The sequence below is a fragment of the Crassostrea angulata genome, chromosome 4 (genome assembly GCF_025612915.1).
Source record: "Crassostrea angulata isolate pt1a10 chromosome 4, ASM2561291v2, whole genome shotgun sequence".
Classification (NCBI taxonomy): Eukaryota; Metazoa; Mollusca; class Bivalvia; order Ostreida; family Ostreidae; genus Magallana; species Magallana angulata.
Genome location: NC_069114.1, coordinates 37,414,312 through 37,428,190, shown reverse-complemented (window position 1 = coordinate 37,428,190; position 13,879 = coordinate 37,414,312). Strand labels below are relative to the sequence as shown.

Here is a 13,879-nt window from a genome sequence, read left to right as displayed (position 1 = left end):
AAAAGGCCGAGCGCGATCCGAATGTTTGGATTGGTATCGATTACTAAATTTAGACGTTTGGGATTTCACCATTTTCGTTTTTTAAATTGACGACATGGAGATAGAACTAGACATAGACTTTACTGATTCGGAAAAGGAGTGCGAGTACTTCCCACATGATCCCGAAGTTACCGATTTCACTTTGATTGTGGAGGGTAGAAAGTTGCATGTGCTTAAGGGGGTCTTGATTGATGCCTCAAAAGTATTTCGAAGAATGTTGACTGGTGAATTTAAAGAAAAGAATATGCCAGAACTGGAACTTCCAGGAAAAAAGTATTCCAGTTTTGAATTGTTTTTGAGATGTATTTTTCCTAGAGAATATACACTGACAGGTATATATATACTCATGATACTCGCTTCTTCGCCTTCGCAACTCCGCACTTTCGCCGTTGCAACTTCACACTTTCGCCGTCGCATCTTCGGGCTTTGCCGTCGCATCTTCGCAATTTCGCTCCTTCGCCTTCGCACTTTTGCCGTCGCAACTTGAAGTCTTCGCACTATAACATCACTGGCGTCGGAAGCAAATTGAAAGTGGGGGGCTAGAATAATTCTCAGCAATATTGAGAAAAAAGGAATTCCCAAAAACATGGAAATCCTAATCCGTGGGGGGGGGGGGGGGGGGTATACCTATACTTCCAAATAAAAATACTTACCCAAATTTTTTTCCCCCAAGCCCCCCCCCCCCCCCCCCGGTTCCGACGCCTATGAACATAATGAATGTCTTTTACTTAATTTAAATGAAAAGAAATCATACAACTATCGTGTATCACATATGGCATTTTAATACATGTGGCATGTACATATAAAAGTGTAAATAAGATGAAATACGTGGTATCAAACTATAAACAGAATTAAGTGACATGCCAACAGATGTCAGTAATAGTTTGTCCCGAGTTATTGCTTCCAACACTTTTTGATTACTTTTAATTAAGAAAAACACACAACACTCCTGCGAATGTGTTCGGAATGTTTTCTTTATCGTCGCTAAGTATGTAATAAATCCAGAGGTGCTCGAATGAAAGTTCACAAGACTTCACCGAGATTTGTTCAGTTCCTGTGAAATTTTGAGCGGAAGTATAAGTGTTCGGATAATATTCTCAAAGTACGTAAGTAATCATACCCTACTTTGATTTATGTTAAAACATTAACATCCTTTAAGATGTATGTCTTATTTCACCATCTAGCGGTTTTTTTAAATTGAACGATGATACTCGAAACAGAGTTATCGTTTGTGTTCAACAAAATAAACATTAGGTTGCTTAATAAAATCATAGCCATGTTTGATGCTTGTGGTGTGCAATACCATGTTTTTAAAAAAAATAATGGGTGAATGTTTTACATAAAAACTTAGTATATCGAGCCATTTTCAAGGAACATTCTGCATAAAATAGTACAGTCTGTTTCACTATTAGTGTTATTACTAGGTCAGGCGCGGATCGAAAATTAATTCTTAGGGGGGATGTCTATTCCGCATGTTAATTGTCGCAACAGCAGAAACAAACTATTTTTGCATTGTCACATTTATTTCTAGGACACATTTTACCCACCAATTAATGAAGATACAGTTTAAAATCAATAAATACCGAATAATAAATAAATAAATCAATCAATCTAGAATTTATATTTGACTAGAAGTACCTAGATTCTCTAAAATATACTATAAACGCGAGGCACGATTTTTACTGCGAAACTGAAAGGGTCAAATAAAACCACGTGATTTAAAATTTAAATGACAATAACATTCGCAGGGGTGCACAATCCTGTGTAAGAAATGTTGAAATGGATAAAAGGGAAAATACCAAAGTATTAACAAATTATAATTTTTCCCTCATAATATAAGTTCTCAGGAACGAAAACAGATTTCTTACGGAGATTTAAAATGGGGAATGTTGACATCTTTTCTCCATTCGGAACTCACTCGGAACACCTCGCACAATTTTTCAACGTTATCATCCGGGCTTATTTATGGCTGATGCAATGCAAAAATGAGAAAACCTACCAATTATTTTCCAATAGAACTCCATACAGACGTTATGACCTCTCAGTACTTTACTATAATAGTTTCAATCAAATCTTTGGTATAATTTGAAACTTTAATTTAAGACCTTTCAGGAAATGACAAAATAGTATATGGTCCCGTGGCGTTTATAGGAGTTTACTACTTGCAGCGATCGGCAGTAAATGTCACTCTACATAAAAAATCACCCCCCCCCCCCATTTTTCCTAGTCGGTAGTGTTGCTATATTCTTTAAAATATTCCCCCATTCCATGATTTATTTTAAAAACTAATATTTTTACTACAAAATGAGAATTGACACATACCTGAATTCAGCCAATCGCGTAACGCTTACCCATTCATTCCTTATTACAACCATCTTCGCTAGCCAAGAGTTTACGATCCGCTCCTCTCCTCTTGGAGTGGATCGTGAACCCTTGGCTAGCGAAGATGTATTACAACGTTCTATAACTTTTCTCTGATGTAAACATCCGGGGGTTGGTACTCTCATTCCTATAAAATCTCCGTATACTTTCTATTTTGGGATGTGTAACTGTATTGACACCTGAAGGGGTAGAAGGGGCGTTTCAAAACAGAGAATCCTGGCATTTCTCATATTAGTTGATGAACATACATGTAGTTTGAGCACAAAAGTTTTATGATTATCACAATATCCAGCGAAAAGTGGCGGAAGCAAAATCTCGGGACAAAGTACTATTACTTATTAGGTTAGTTACTGACTCACTACGGATATATATTGGGTTGATCAATCTCATAGATGGCGAGGCGAAGCCGAGCCTTCTATGAGATTGATCAACCCAATATATATCCGTAGTGAGTCAGTAACTAACCTAATAAGTGTTTTGTTTTCTCGAGGACTTTCAAGCGACATATTTATTTACAAATAGCGATGATCTACGCAAAGCCATGTACAAGATGCCTTACATCTCGTCTAATTTAACTCATTTAAACTCTTCAAAATTTTCAATCTCACCTTTCAAATACTCTTTCAAAATGTTTGCTTCACCCATGTTTACTTACAATGTTTTGTTGATATTCAATTTTAAATGTTTTCTCCCTTTCCTCTGCAGAGATTTGAGCAAATTTCGACGCTGCCATTTTGTTCTGCTCCAGACAAAACAATGTGACGTCAATATTCTAAGGGCAACTACTCTAATTTTAAAGAATTTCAAAGGGCAACTACTCCAAATAATTTAAGAACTTTCGGCATGCAGTTTATGTATAAAATACTATGAAATGTCGAAATGAGTAAACGAAGCGTCGACCAATGACGGCCATATTGCCTAATATTATTTCTCACAGAACAAATATAGAGATATATGAGGCAATCACGTGCTATGTTTAAACCAATGAAAATGTGACATTTCAGTCCAAGGGAAAACAAATGTATAATAGAGTATTATAGTCTGTCTGTGACTGTTCCTCATGTGGAATTAAGGTGGTGCGGAATTTAGAGCGGTTTTTAGCTCACCTGAGCTGAAAGCTCAAGTGAGCTTTTCTGATCACATTTTGTCTGTCGTCTGTCTGTCTGTCCGTCGCGTCTGTAAACTGTTCACATTTTCAACATCTTTCACTGAGATTTGTAAAAAGTCACTTGTCTGTACTTCATACAATATGACGTCATAATCAAATTTGACGTCACGATCTGCATTCCTTTCGATGGGTCTCAGGAATTATTGAAACTGTAATAAAACCGCTTGTTTCCTTTACATTGATGCTGTCGTTTATGCTAGATGTACAGAATTCACTCGCATCAATAATCAGTAACAAGTTGCTGTCCTTTAAAAAAGGACTACAATACGTGGACCATTTGTATGTGTTTCCAACGAAAAAGTGAAAGCCTAAAGATTATCAGAGATTCCACCGACTCTAGCCCTCTGCTTTTAACCACTAAATTTGTACGTTGTATTACGTATACATGTCTGTATAGCCCTGACTTTTTATCTCAGAATTTAAAGGATTCATACTTCTAAAATAATTATGATCTATCTATGAATGAAGTTTGCATGTACAGTATCAGGCATTCGGTGAATTCTACTATTTGTACACACATTACGATTCGCACTACTTTGTTAACTATGCAGTGACAGCGTTGTGTAAAAACTTCATATTTATATGATGCATTTTTCTTGAGATTTAAACTTTTATACAGTGACATAATTATTCAATCATACTTAAATGCTTAAAAAATTTAATCGGGAAGTTCTCTAGCCTCGCCTACTATAAAAGTAAAGTTAAGTTACTTGTGTATTCGGAAAACAACAAAACATTACAAATTATGCTATTTGATGCATGTTGTAGTTTCGGCATAACATTAACTTATTTCATAATACTGATAGTTCATATCACATGCCAATCATTTTTTAAAAGGAATACTTTGTTTCTGTACTGTTTACCGACAACTTTACAATTGCCACTCGGAACTACTCGGATGTCTCGCGCACTCGACATTTGTATGGAGCGTAGCGGAATCAGCCGAGGATTGCCGATTGTACAATTACAGCGCCTTTGAACTTAAGTGTGCATATGGCACGGAATCCCGATCCCGATTCAGATAAACGTGTGCTAGCCTGGTTCCCTGAGCTACCCATTACGCACAGGAACCAGGCTAGCTCATGCGCAGGCTGAATTTTCCCCATTGCATCCGGTTTAACCTCGCTTATATATTTTCTGCGTGGACCTCAGGGTCCACGCAATAAAAAATCTGTAGATTTAAAGCTTCATTTAAAGTAAAAGACTATTTGTAAATTAGTGATTTGGAGACTTTCCCTGTTACGTGTAAAGAACTGAATAAAGGAATTTTAATGCATGTAAAAAAGTGCTCGGCGCAGGTGAAAGATCAATACTGTTTTCGAATATTTTAAGTAAAATTGTTAGAGAATATGAGTACCAAAATGAATCATGCTTGGGAAGAGCTACGAATTTACCCCAAATTTATGTCAATAATTGCTTTTAATTAGTAATCAAAGTACTGAAGTACTGAAAGCCGGGCTCTTTTTGCATAGTGTGAAGTAAAGACTAAATATCTCTCTCTCTCTCTCTCTCTCTCTCTCTCTCTCTCTCTCTCTCTCTCATGCTTTTAATGTCGGCAAAACGTCAGAGAGCGACTAAATTTTGTAAGCGGCTAAAAAATTCAACAGTTGCTGCCTTGAATTTACTATCGGAAAAAAGAAACTGTGCATTATTTAATATATGTAAAAAAAAAATTAAAAATTACAATGAACAAATTTTATTTTTTGTAATACTGTTAACACATGTATTCGTAACAACATCTCATAACACATTAATGTCAACGTCGAATAACGTAAATTAGAGCATACTCGAAAGTCACTGTTATTTGAAATTGAATTAACATTTTTTTTATTTTTTTTTAATAATTTATTTCTTTTTCAAGGAACAAACATACAGAAAAGACATTCAGTCACACACACACACATACACACCCACACTTATGAAAAACACCTAAATGTATTATTTAGTGGTTACTTACCTACATGAAAAGAAAAAAGAAAAAAAAGAAAGTTTAAGTGAAAAAACAGAAGTAGAAAAAATAGTCATAATGAAAATAGATAAGATGTCAGCATCAAAGATACCTTTCAAACTATCCCATAATTTTTCAAAATATTGTAATTTACAAGTTTGTATTGTCGCATATCTTTCAATATTGCATTTTAGTTTCAAATGACAAAGGAAACCAATTAAGCATGGAATCTTATTTGACATAAGACAACAAAATATATATTGTTTCATATAAAGAATTATAAAATTAATGACTTTGTTATGAAACGACCATGGAAGTTGGCCAAGTATAATATTAGACATATTAAATCCGACTCTTTCAGAGGTCTTTCTCTAAATGTATAAACTAAGTTCACTCCACAGGGTATGTATTTTCTCACAAGAAATAAAAACATGTATAATAGTTTCATTACTTTTACAGAACCCACATCTGTCAGTAGTTTTGACATTAATTTTTTTAAGGTAGAAGCCAACTGGAAGAATTTTGTGTAAAATTCTAAATTGAAGCCATTGTACAGAAGAATCTTTGGTAGTTTTAAAACAAATCTTAAAAATGTCACATACAGTAAGATCTTCAACATTATAATCTGTTAGATCTGTTTTCCATTTGGTTACAGCAATTGGAACAACTACATTTTCATTCAAAACATTATAAATAATTTGAATTAACAAAATTAATAACGCGTGTGACCACCATTTAATTTGCGTTCACGCATGCTTGACAGCGACGCCTCATTGATGCCACTAAAGTGTTCAGAAATGCTTGAGGGATGTTGTTCCAGATGTCAGTTAAAGCCTGGCCTAAATCAGCCAATGTATTTGGTTGATTTGGTAAACGGCGTAAACGTCTTTCCATTTCATCCCAGACGTGCTCGATCGGCGACAAATCGGGGGAAACAGCTGGCCAAGGCAAGGCATCGACATTCTGTTGAACAATCAAGTCCCTGACTACACCGTGTGGCTTTGCGTTGTCTTACTGCAGAGTGATGTGATTTTGATGTCTCTGTATGAAGGGTATGACATGACGCTGAATAATTTCATCTCGATAGCGTACGCCGGTGAGATTTCCATTGAGAATTTGTAGAGGGGTCCTTCCACGTGCTGATATTCCACACCATACCATAACGCTACCTCCACCAAATTGTCGACGTTGCACAACACAAGCGACCTGGTAACGCTCTCCAACGCGACGATACACCCTACAACGCCCGTAACTGCTATCCAAATGAAATCTGGATTCATCAGTGAACAGAATATTTGCCCAGTCCTGTATTCTGAATCGCAGATGTCGTGTGCACCACGCTAGTCTGGCGATACGATGACGTTGAAGCAGTACTGGGCGCACCGCTGGACGTCTTGGTCTGATGTTTTGCTCGCGCAGACGATTACGCACAGTTCTTGGACTATCACTGCTAGGAGAATGGGTTCCAGAGGTCGTGAGTTCAAGCCTCGGTCGGGGCGGAGATGGAGCTCCAACAAAAGTGAATTTCCCTGTGCTTTATATATATATATATATATATACACACACACACACACACACAAACACACACACACAGACCCTGAGACGTACTACTCCACCAAAAAAGCGCGCGACTTTCGTGCGAGAAACGTTTCATGTTAACCGTTTAGCGTTTTGTGTGAATCGTGAAGCGTTTCGTGTAAATCGTTTAGCGTTTCGGGCAAAGCGTGCAGCGTTTCGGACAAAGCGTGCGAGAACCGTGTGAAATGTTCATCAGATTTCATTCGGAACTCTCTGACATTTAATTGTTTCAAAATAGCGCTCGTGTTAAACATTACTTTAATCTGTTTGTGATTGGCAAAACTCCTTTGTAGATATTTTCGTGAAAAAAATCTATAAGAAATGATATACTTATCTTTTTACAAAATTGAATTAAGTTTTAACAAACAAAAGAAAGGTACGCGTATTGAAAGAAGTCTAGTTACTGAGACTATTTGGCTGTGTACAAGCAGCACACATAACCTCGGACATCGGGTGAGACCTGCACCTGGCTGAACCTGTCATGAATCAAACTCTGTGTATTCGTTTTCATTGGATGGTCATGCGTCTCTTCTTTTGTTAATAGCCAATAGGGATTTAATGACTTCAAGGTAGTCGAAATCAGTATTTGATGATGCACACAATTTAATGATGGATTATTTAACATTAATTTGAACAAAATTAAATGTAAACATAGAAAGAAAATATACTGTTCATTTCTATGAAATGCGGGAAGTAAATTCTTCTGAATCCCGATTAAAAATATATCTACAATTTATTATTTTAATTATTTAAACATTGATAACAGAAAACAACAAGTAATTAACAGACTGAAATTTTCCGAAAATGTACACATGCATTAATTATTATGGGAATCTATATGCATGGTACTTATTTCAAATAGATTATGATAGATATATTGTACGCCGTTATGCGGGGCGCCGGTTTTGTATACGAATATTGAGACAAAAATTTAAATCATTTTTTTTTTTTGTTCTTTCCGAAATCCGAAATAGTATTAACAACTTTCTTAATTGTTTAATCGATTGATTTTCTTCTGTGATTTTACGGAACATTTATTTACGCGAATGATACGACATAAAAAAAAATAATCGGTTGTTTTATAGCATTTTTCTAACTTATGTGACTAATTTTATTTTACATAACTTTCAAAATTATCAATTATGTAAATAATTACAGGTTTATTTACTGTTAGTATTTTTACATCGTATTCTCCGAAACCAATAAAAATACTAATGTGAGAAGAAAATACAAATCCCACCGAATACTGAAAAACCGATCTGAGTTTGTAATCATATACGAATTTTATTTTTGGTATTGAATATTGTGTTACGGTAACTTTTTTCTCTGGAATTTTTATTATTTAGGGCACTAATAAGAATCATGGATATTTCTTTTGAGCAATGAATATATCTATAGAAGTATTATTTTTGGCTAATTCTGTGATTAAATAATTTTTTTCTCCAAATATAAGTACCAAATTAATTTTATTAATCAATTGAATACTTATGTACATATACGTTTCTAATATCAGTGTTTCTATTATTTCGTGTTTTCTTAAAATTAATTCTTACAAACAAATTCAGGGTTAAAATCCGAGAGAAGTCAGAGAACCCGAATCGATCAGGATAAAAGCGTGTCCAAAGCGTGTGAAAAGCGAGCAAATCGTTTCGTGCGAGAATCGTTTCGTGTAAATCGTTTAGCGTTTCTGGCAAAGCGTGCAGCGTTTCGTGTAAACTGTTCATCGTGTGAACCATTAAGCGAGCGTGTAGCGAGTATGCAGCGAGCGTGTGGTGTAGTAGTACGTTTCAGGGTCTGTGTGTGTGTGTATATATATATATAAATATAAATATATATATATATATATATATATATATATATATATATATATATATATATATATATATATATATCTATCATTCACTATGGGCAGGTATATGTCAATTTGAGAGTTATTGCAATGTTTGTGCTTATTATATATGTGTGTATCTATGCAATGTGTATCGTTCCGATCCAAATTGTCGTTTAACTGTATTCCACCTGTATCTCATGCGACTGTGTAGTGCGGAGGTGGAGCTTTAACAAAAGTGGCCGCTCACTGCTAGGGGAATGGGTTCCAGAGGTCGTGAGCTCAAGCCTCGGTCGGGGCGGATGTGGAGCTCCAACAAAAGTGAATTATATATATATATATATATATATATATATATATATATATATATATATATATATATATATATATATATATATATATATATATATATATATAAAGCCTCGGTACAGCAAAAAATACTTAAATAAATAAAACAGAATGCGACAGTCCAAATTAAATAAATTGTTTATTTATTTAATTTGGACTGTCGCATTCTGTTTTATATATATATATATATATATATATATATATATATATATATATATAAAGATAGAGAGAGAGTACGTCTTCCAGTAAAACACTTTAATGGACGATTTCTGCCAATTTAACAACCTTAATTATTGTTGTGGAATTAGTTTGTCTTTAAAGAAAACAAATCGTATATGGGTCAAGGTTGATTAAATATATTATAGTTTTTTCATAATTTCCCTCACTTGAACTTTTCTTATCAGGAAATGACGCAGTCATTTGACATACAACAGCATGAGGTATGTGTGAGAGACGCATTGATAAACTTTAAACAATAGCAAGTTGACTAGTTTAGATAATATTCCTTTAGACACGCCCGTTGTTTTACAATGCATTGGCGTGGAAGACAAATTCACAAAAACAAGCTAAACATAGTAAAATTATTGGGATTTGTAAGCTCTATTGTATTCCAAACTTGTTTTGTATATAATGGATAATACATGTATAATGTAATAAAATAAATAATAGATTTTAGTAGATTTTCATATTTGGGACAATACACGAATATTATTTTATCTGTACAATGTAATTATAATTTTATTTCTTATTTTCAAGTGATTTAATATCGTTTTGTTTTTACAGAAGCTCGCATTGACGAAATTCTACCACTTGCAGATGAATACGACGTGAAAAGTATTCGTCATAAATGTGAAAGCTGGTTGCTGACGGAACTCGAGTTCAAAGAGGCCAAAGTTCATCCTCACTATGTCAGCGTTGACAACGATGTAGCATTTCTGATAAAATGTTTCTATTATGGATCGATTTATTGCTTAGAAGAGTTGTATAAGAAATCATTCGACAGTATCTTACCGTATAAACTTGAAAGGTATGTCGAAAACACACATTACCTGATGCTGCCCGAGAAAAACAAACGTGAACTGACAGAAACGCGACTCTTGAAAATTGAAAACGATGTGAAGACCAGAAGGTATGGGGACAGTATTTTGGCAAGTCATGATACTTATAGATGTGCACCAGATCTGTTTAAATAGAAAAAAGCATGTGTGTCAGCTTGTTTGTATTTTGTTCTTCAATTGTACGATTTGTCTTTTGAAACTATCATTTTTTTGTGTACCTTTTTGTATATTTACCATAAAAGAATTGTTTTTAGACTTTACAAATGAACATGCACTTAATCAGATGTATTCTATTTTATTTGACATAATCTATATATAACATGTACACCTGATCAAACGACTGTCAAAATACTTGAATATTCACAGAACACGTTTCGTTTGTTAAAATTTTTTAAAGTCTAAATAGATATTAAAGGGGCATGGTCACGATTTTGGTCAAAAATTATTTTTCCGATTTTAATATTTACAATGCTTAAAAATGGCATTTTTAATAGGCAACCGAAATGTTGAGTTATAAGCGAGTTACAGAGCTTGAAATTCTTGGCTATGTAAACAAAGCATTTGTTTACGTTTTGAATGTTGAAGTAAAACCTAAAACTAATGTGTTAAATGTTAGGCACTGTTTATCAATGCCTAAAATAAATAAAAAGATATATAGACAAATAAGCTGGAAAACGGTTTTTTGGTGGTATATTGAAGCTATGTAAACAAAAACAGGGCACGAGCCTTGTTTATATTACAAAGAATTGTGAGCCCTGTATTTTGCTTATAACTTAATGACTGACTCTCAAATTTTATTTGATCATTAGAAATGCATTTCTAAAGAATTGTTAATGATAAAAACTTAAAAATAGAATTTGACCAAAATCGTGACCATGTCCCTTTAACTCTATGGATAAACGTTATCAAATCGTGTCAGTTAAGGTCATATTTCCTCCAAATCTGGTCTGTTGACGGATCTTGGGTACATATATAAAAGAGGGTCATGATAACATACTTTATGGTTTCTTTTTAATTGACCCGTTTCTTTATTATCGACCCTGTGAACATACAGTTCATATATGAAAGCAGCTAATTATTTTGACATAGTTGGAATTAATGTATTTAACAAGCAGGCAAAATTGATAATATTAATTTTATAAATTCTTCTATAATTGACTTCAGTTACAAAAAGATACTGGTAGTCGTCGTCTTTCTCCAATCTGTATTTAATGTGATTAAATTCAAGTTAAATTGTATTGTGTTTTAATACTTATCCTACTATGATGGTCAATTGCTACTGAAAATCAGCTTTATTACATTATTTTTTTCTTTCGTTAGATTTCTTGCACATGAGACAAATTAAAATTAATCATCACTCTTTTGTTTTCATATATTTTTCTTCTCACGAGTAACTAACTATATGCAATAAAATATATTTATTTTGTGTCATGTCATCATACATATAACCATGCATATTGTACATAGTATAAATCTATGGTGGAATATATTTATTCATATGGTGGCATATCTCTGCCCCTAGTGTGCAAGTTATTTTTATATCAAATATTCCGACATGCAAGATAAATATATTGGCATGCAAAATAGTTATGTCAACATGCATGTTGAAATGCAAGAGAATTGCAATCAAATTAAAATTATAAAAAATAACAAATATCGCTAACATGTGACATCCAAGATGATGGATGCTTCTTACGTATGTCGACATGCAACTTATTTATGTTAAAATGCGAGATAAATATGTTGCCATGCAACTTATTTATGTTAACATGCAACTTCTTATGTCGACATGGAACTTAGTATGTTAGCATTCAAGATAAATATGTTGACATGCAACTTAGTTATTTCGAAATGTTAACATATTTATCTCGCATGTGAACAAACCTAAGTTATGCATGTTAACATATTTATCTTGCATGTAAACATAACTAAGTTGCATATTGACAAAGATAAGTTACTGAAGAATGTAAACATAGCTAAGTTGCATGTTAACATAAATAAGTAGCATGTGAAAACAACTAAGTTGCATGTTGACATGAATAAGTTGCATGTCAGCATATTTATTTTGCAAGAATTTTAACATAAATAAGTTGGACATTGACATAAATAAGTAGCATCTTGGATGTCACATTTGGGCGATATTTGAGATTTTTTTATAATTCTTATTTGATTCCTGTCTTCTGGCATATCAACATAGTTATGTTGCATGTTGACTTAACTATCCTGCATGTCGACATATTTGATAGGAAAAACTTGCGCACAAGGGGCAGAGATATGCCACCATATGAATCAATATTAAATGGTTATAATTTCAAAGACATTGTGTTTGACGGACATAATCATTATGATACCAGGGTAAACTATTACTGATTAAAAGCTTATTTCTAACAGTGTCCTCTTAAAAGTATATGGAACAAAGATGTTATTGAGGAATTAAATAACATTCCTTGAGTACTATTAGGTTTCCAGATGAATACGACGTGAAAAGCATTCTTCACAAGTGTGAAAGCTGGTTGCTGACGGAACTCGAGTTTAAGGAGGCGGAAGTCTATCCTCAATAGTCAGCGTTGACAACGATGTGGCATACCTGATACAATGTTTCTATTATGGCGAAATCTATCACATAGAAAACTTGCATAAGAAATCACTCGACAGTATCCTACCGTATAAACCTGAAAGGTACGTCAAAAACAAACATTATATGAAACTGCCAGAGAAAAAAAAACGTGAACTGACAGAAACGAGACTGTTGACAATTGAAAAAGATGTGCGCCAAAAAACCACGAAGGACAGTAGATGGTTCACTGATAAATGTGAAACAAATCTGTTTCAGTAGAAAACAGTATGGGTGTCTGTTTGTTTGCGTGAGGTGACTTACAAAGGTCCACTCGTGCTGTTACTATCAGTGTTTTGTTCAGTTGAATTTTTGATAAAATAGTTACATTATCAAAACATCTTTATTAGACTTTATAGATATATTGAATCAGATGTAATCAATTTTATTTGACATGATCTGAATAAAGTGTTTAATAAATAAACCAGATTGAACGACTGTCATAATACTATAGAATATTCACAGATTCCGCTTAATTGTTAAAATTTTTAAAAGACAATCAATAAATCGTATATGATTAATTTTATGGATATACATAATCAAATCCTATCAATTATAATCATATTTTACACACTAAGCCTTCATACCTGATCCGTTTGCGAAACATTGGCGGATATCTAAAACTAACTATGATGACATACTTTTGGGTACTAGTATCTTTGAAATAGGCCTAATTGTTCGGAAAGTCCTAACAGTTCCATGATCATCACGCATGTGACTTGTACATGTATCATAAACCTACAACTCTAGATGTACGCATCATATATCAAAGTAGCTAATGTATATTACACATGTATTTGACATTGTAGGAATTAATGTACTAAACAAGCATGCAAAAATCGATAATAAATCTGATATATAAATTCTTGGTTTGACTTTAGCAACCAAAAGACACTGCTAGGTATGGCAGTAGTTG

At 33.7% G+C, this 13,879-nt stretch overlaps 1 protein-coding gene across 1 annotated transcript in view; it reads left to right on the top strand.

Moving 5' to 3' along the window:
- Positions 1-13: 13 nt before the first annotated feature.
- The window catches only part of LOC128179609 (uncharacterized), a 34,059-nt gene continuing 20,193 nt past the window's right edge, over positions 14-13,879 (top strand). Inside the window, exons 1-2 of the mRNA XM_052847075.1 lie at positions 14-371; positions 10,075-10,406. Coding sequence (XP_052703035.1) covers positions 95-371; positions 10,075-10,406 — 609 coding nt within the window. The 5' untranslated portion in view covers positions 14-94. The remainder of the gene's footprint in view (positions 372-10,074; positions 10,407-13,879) is intronic.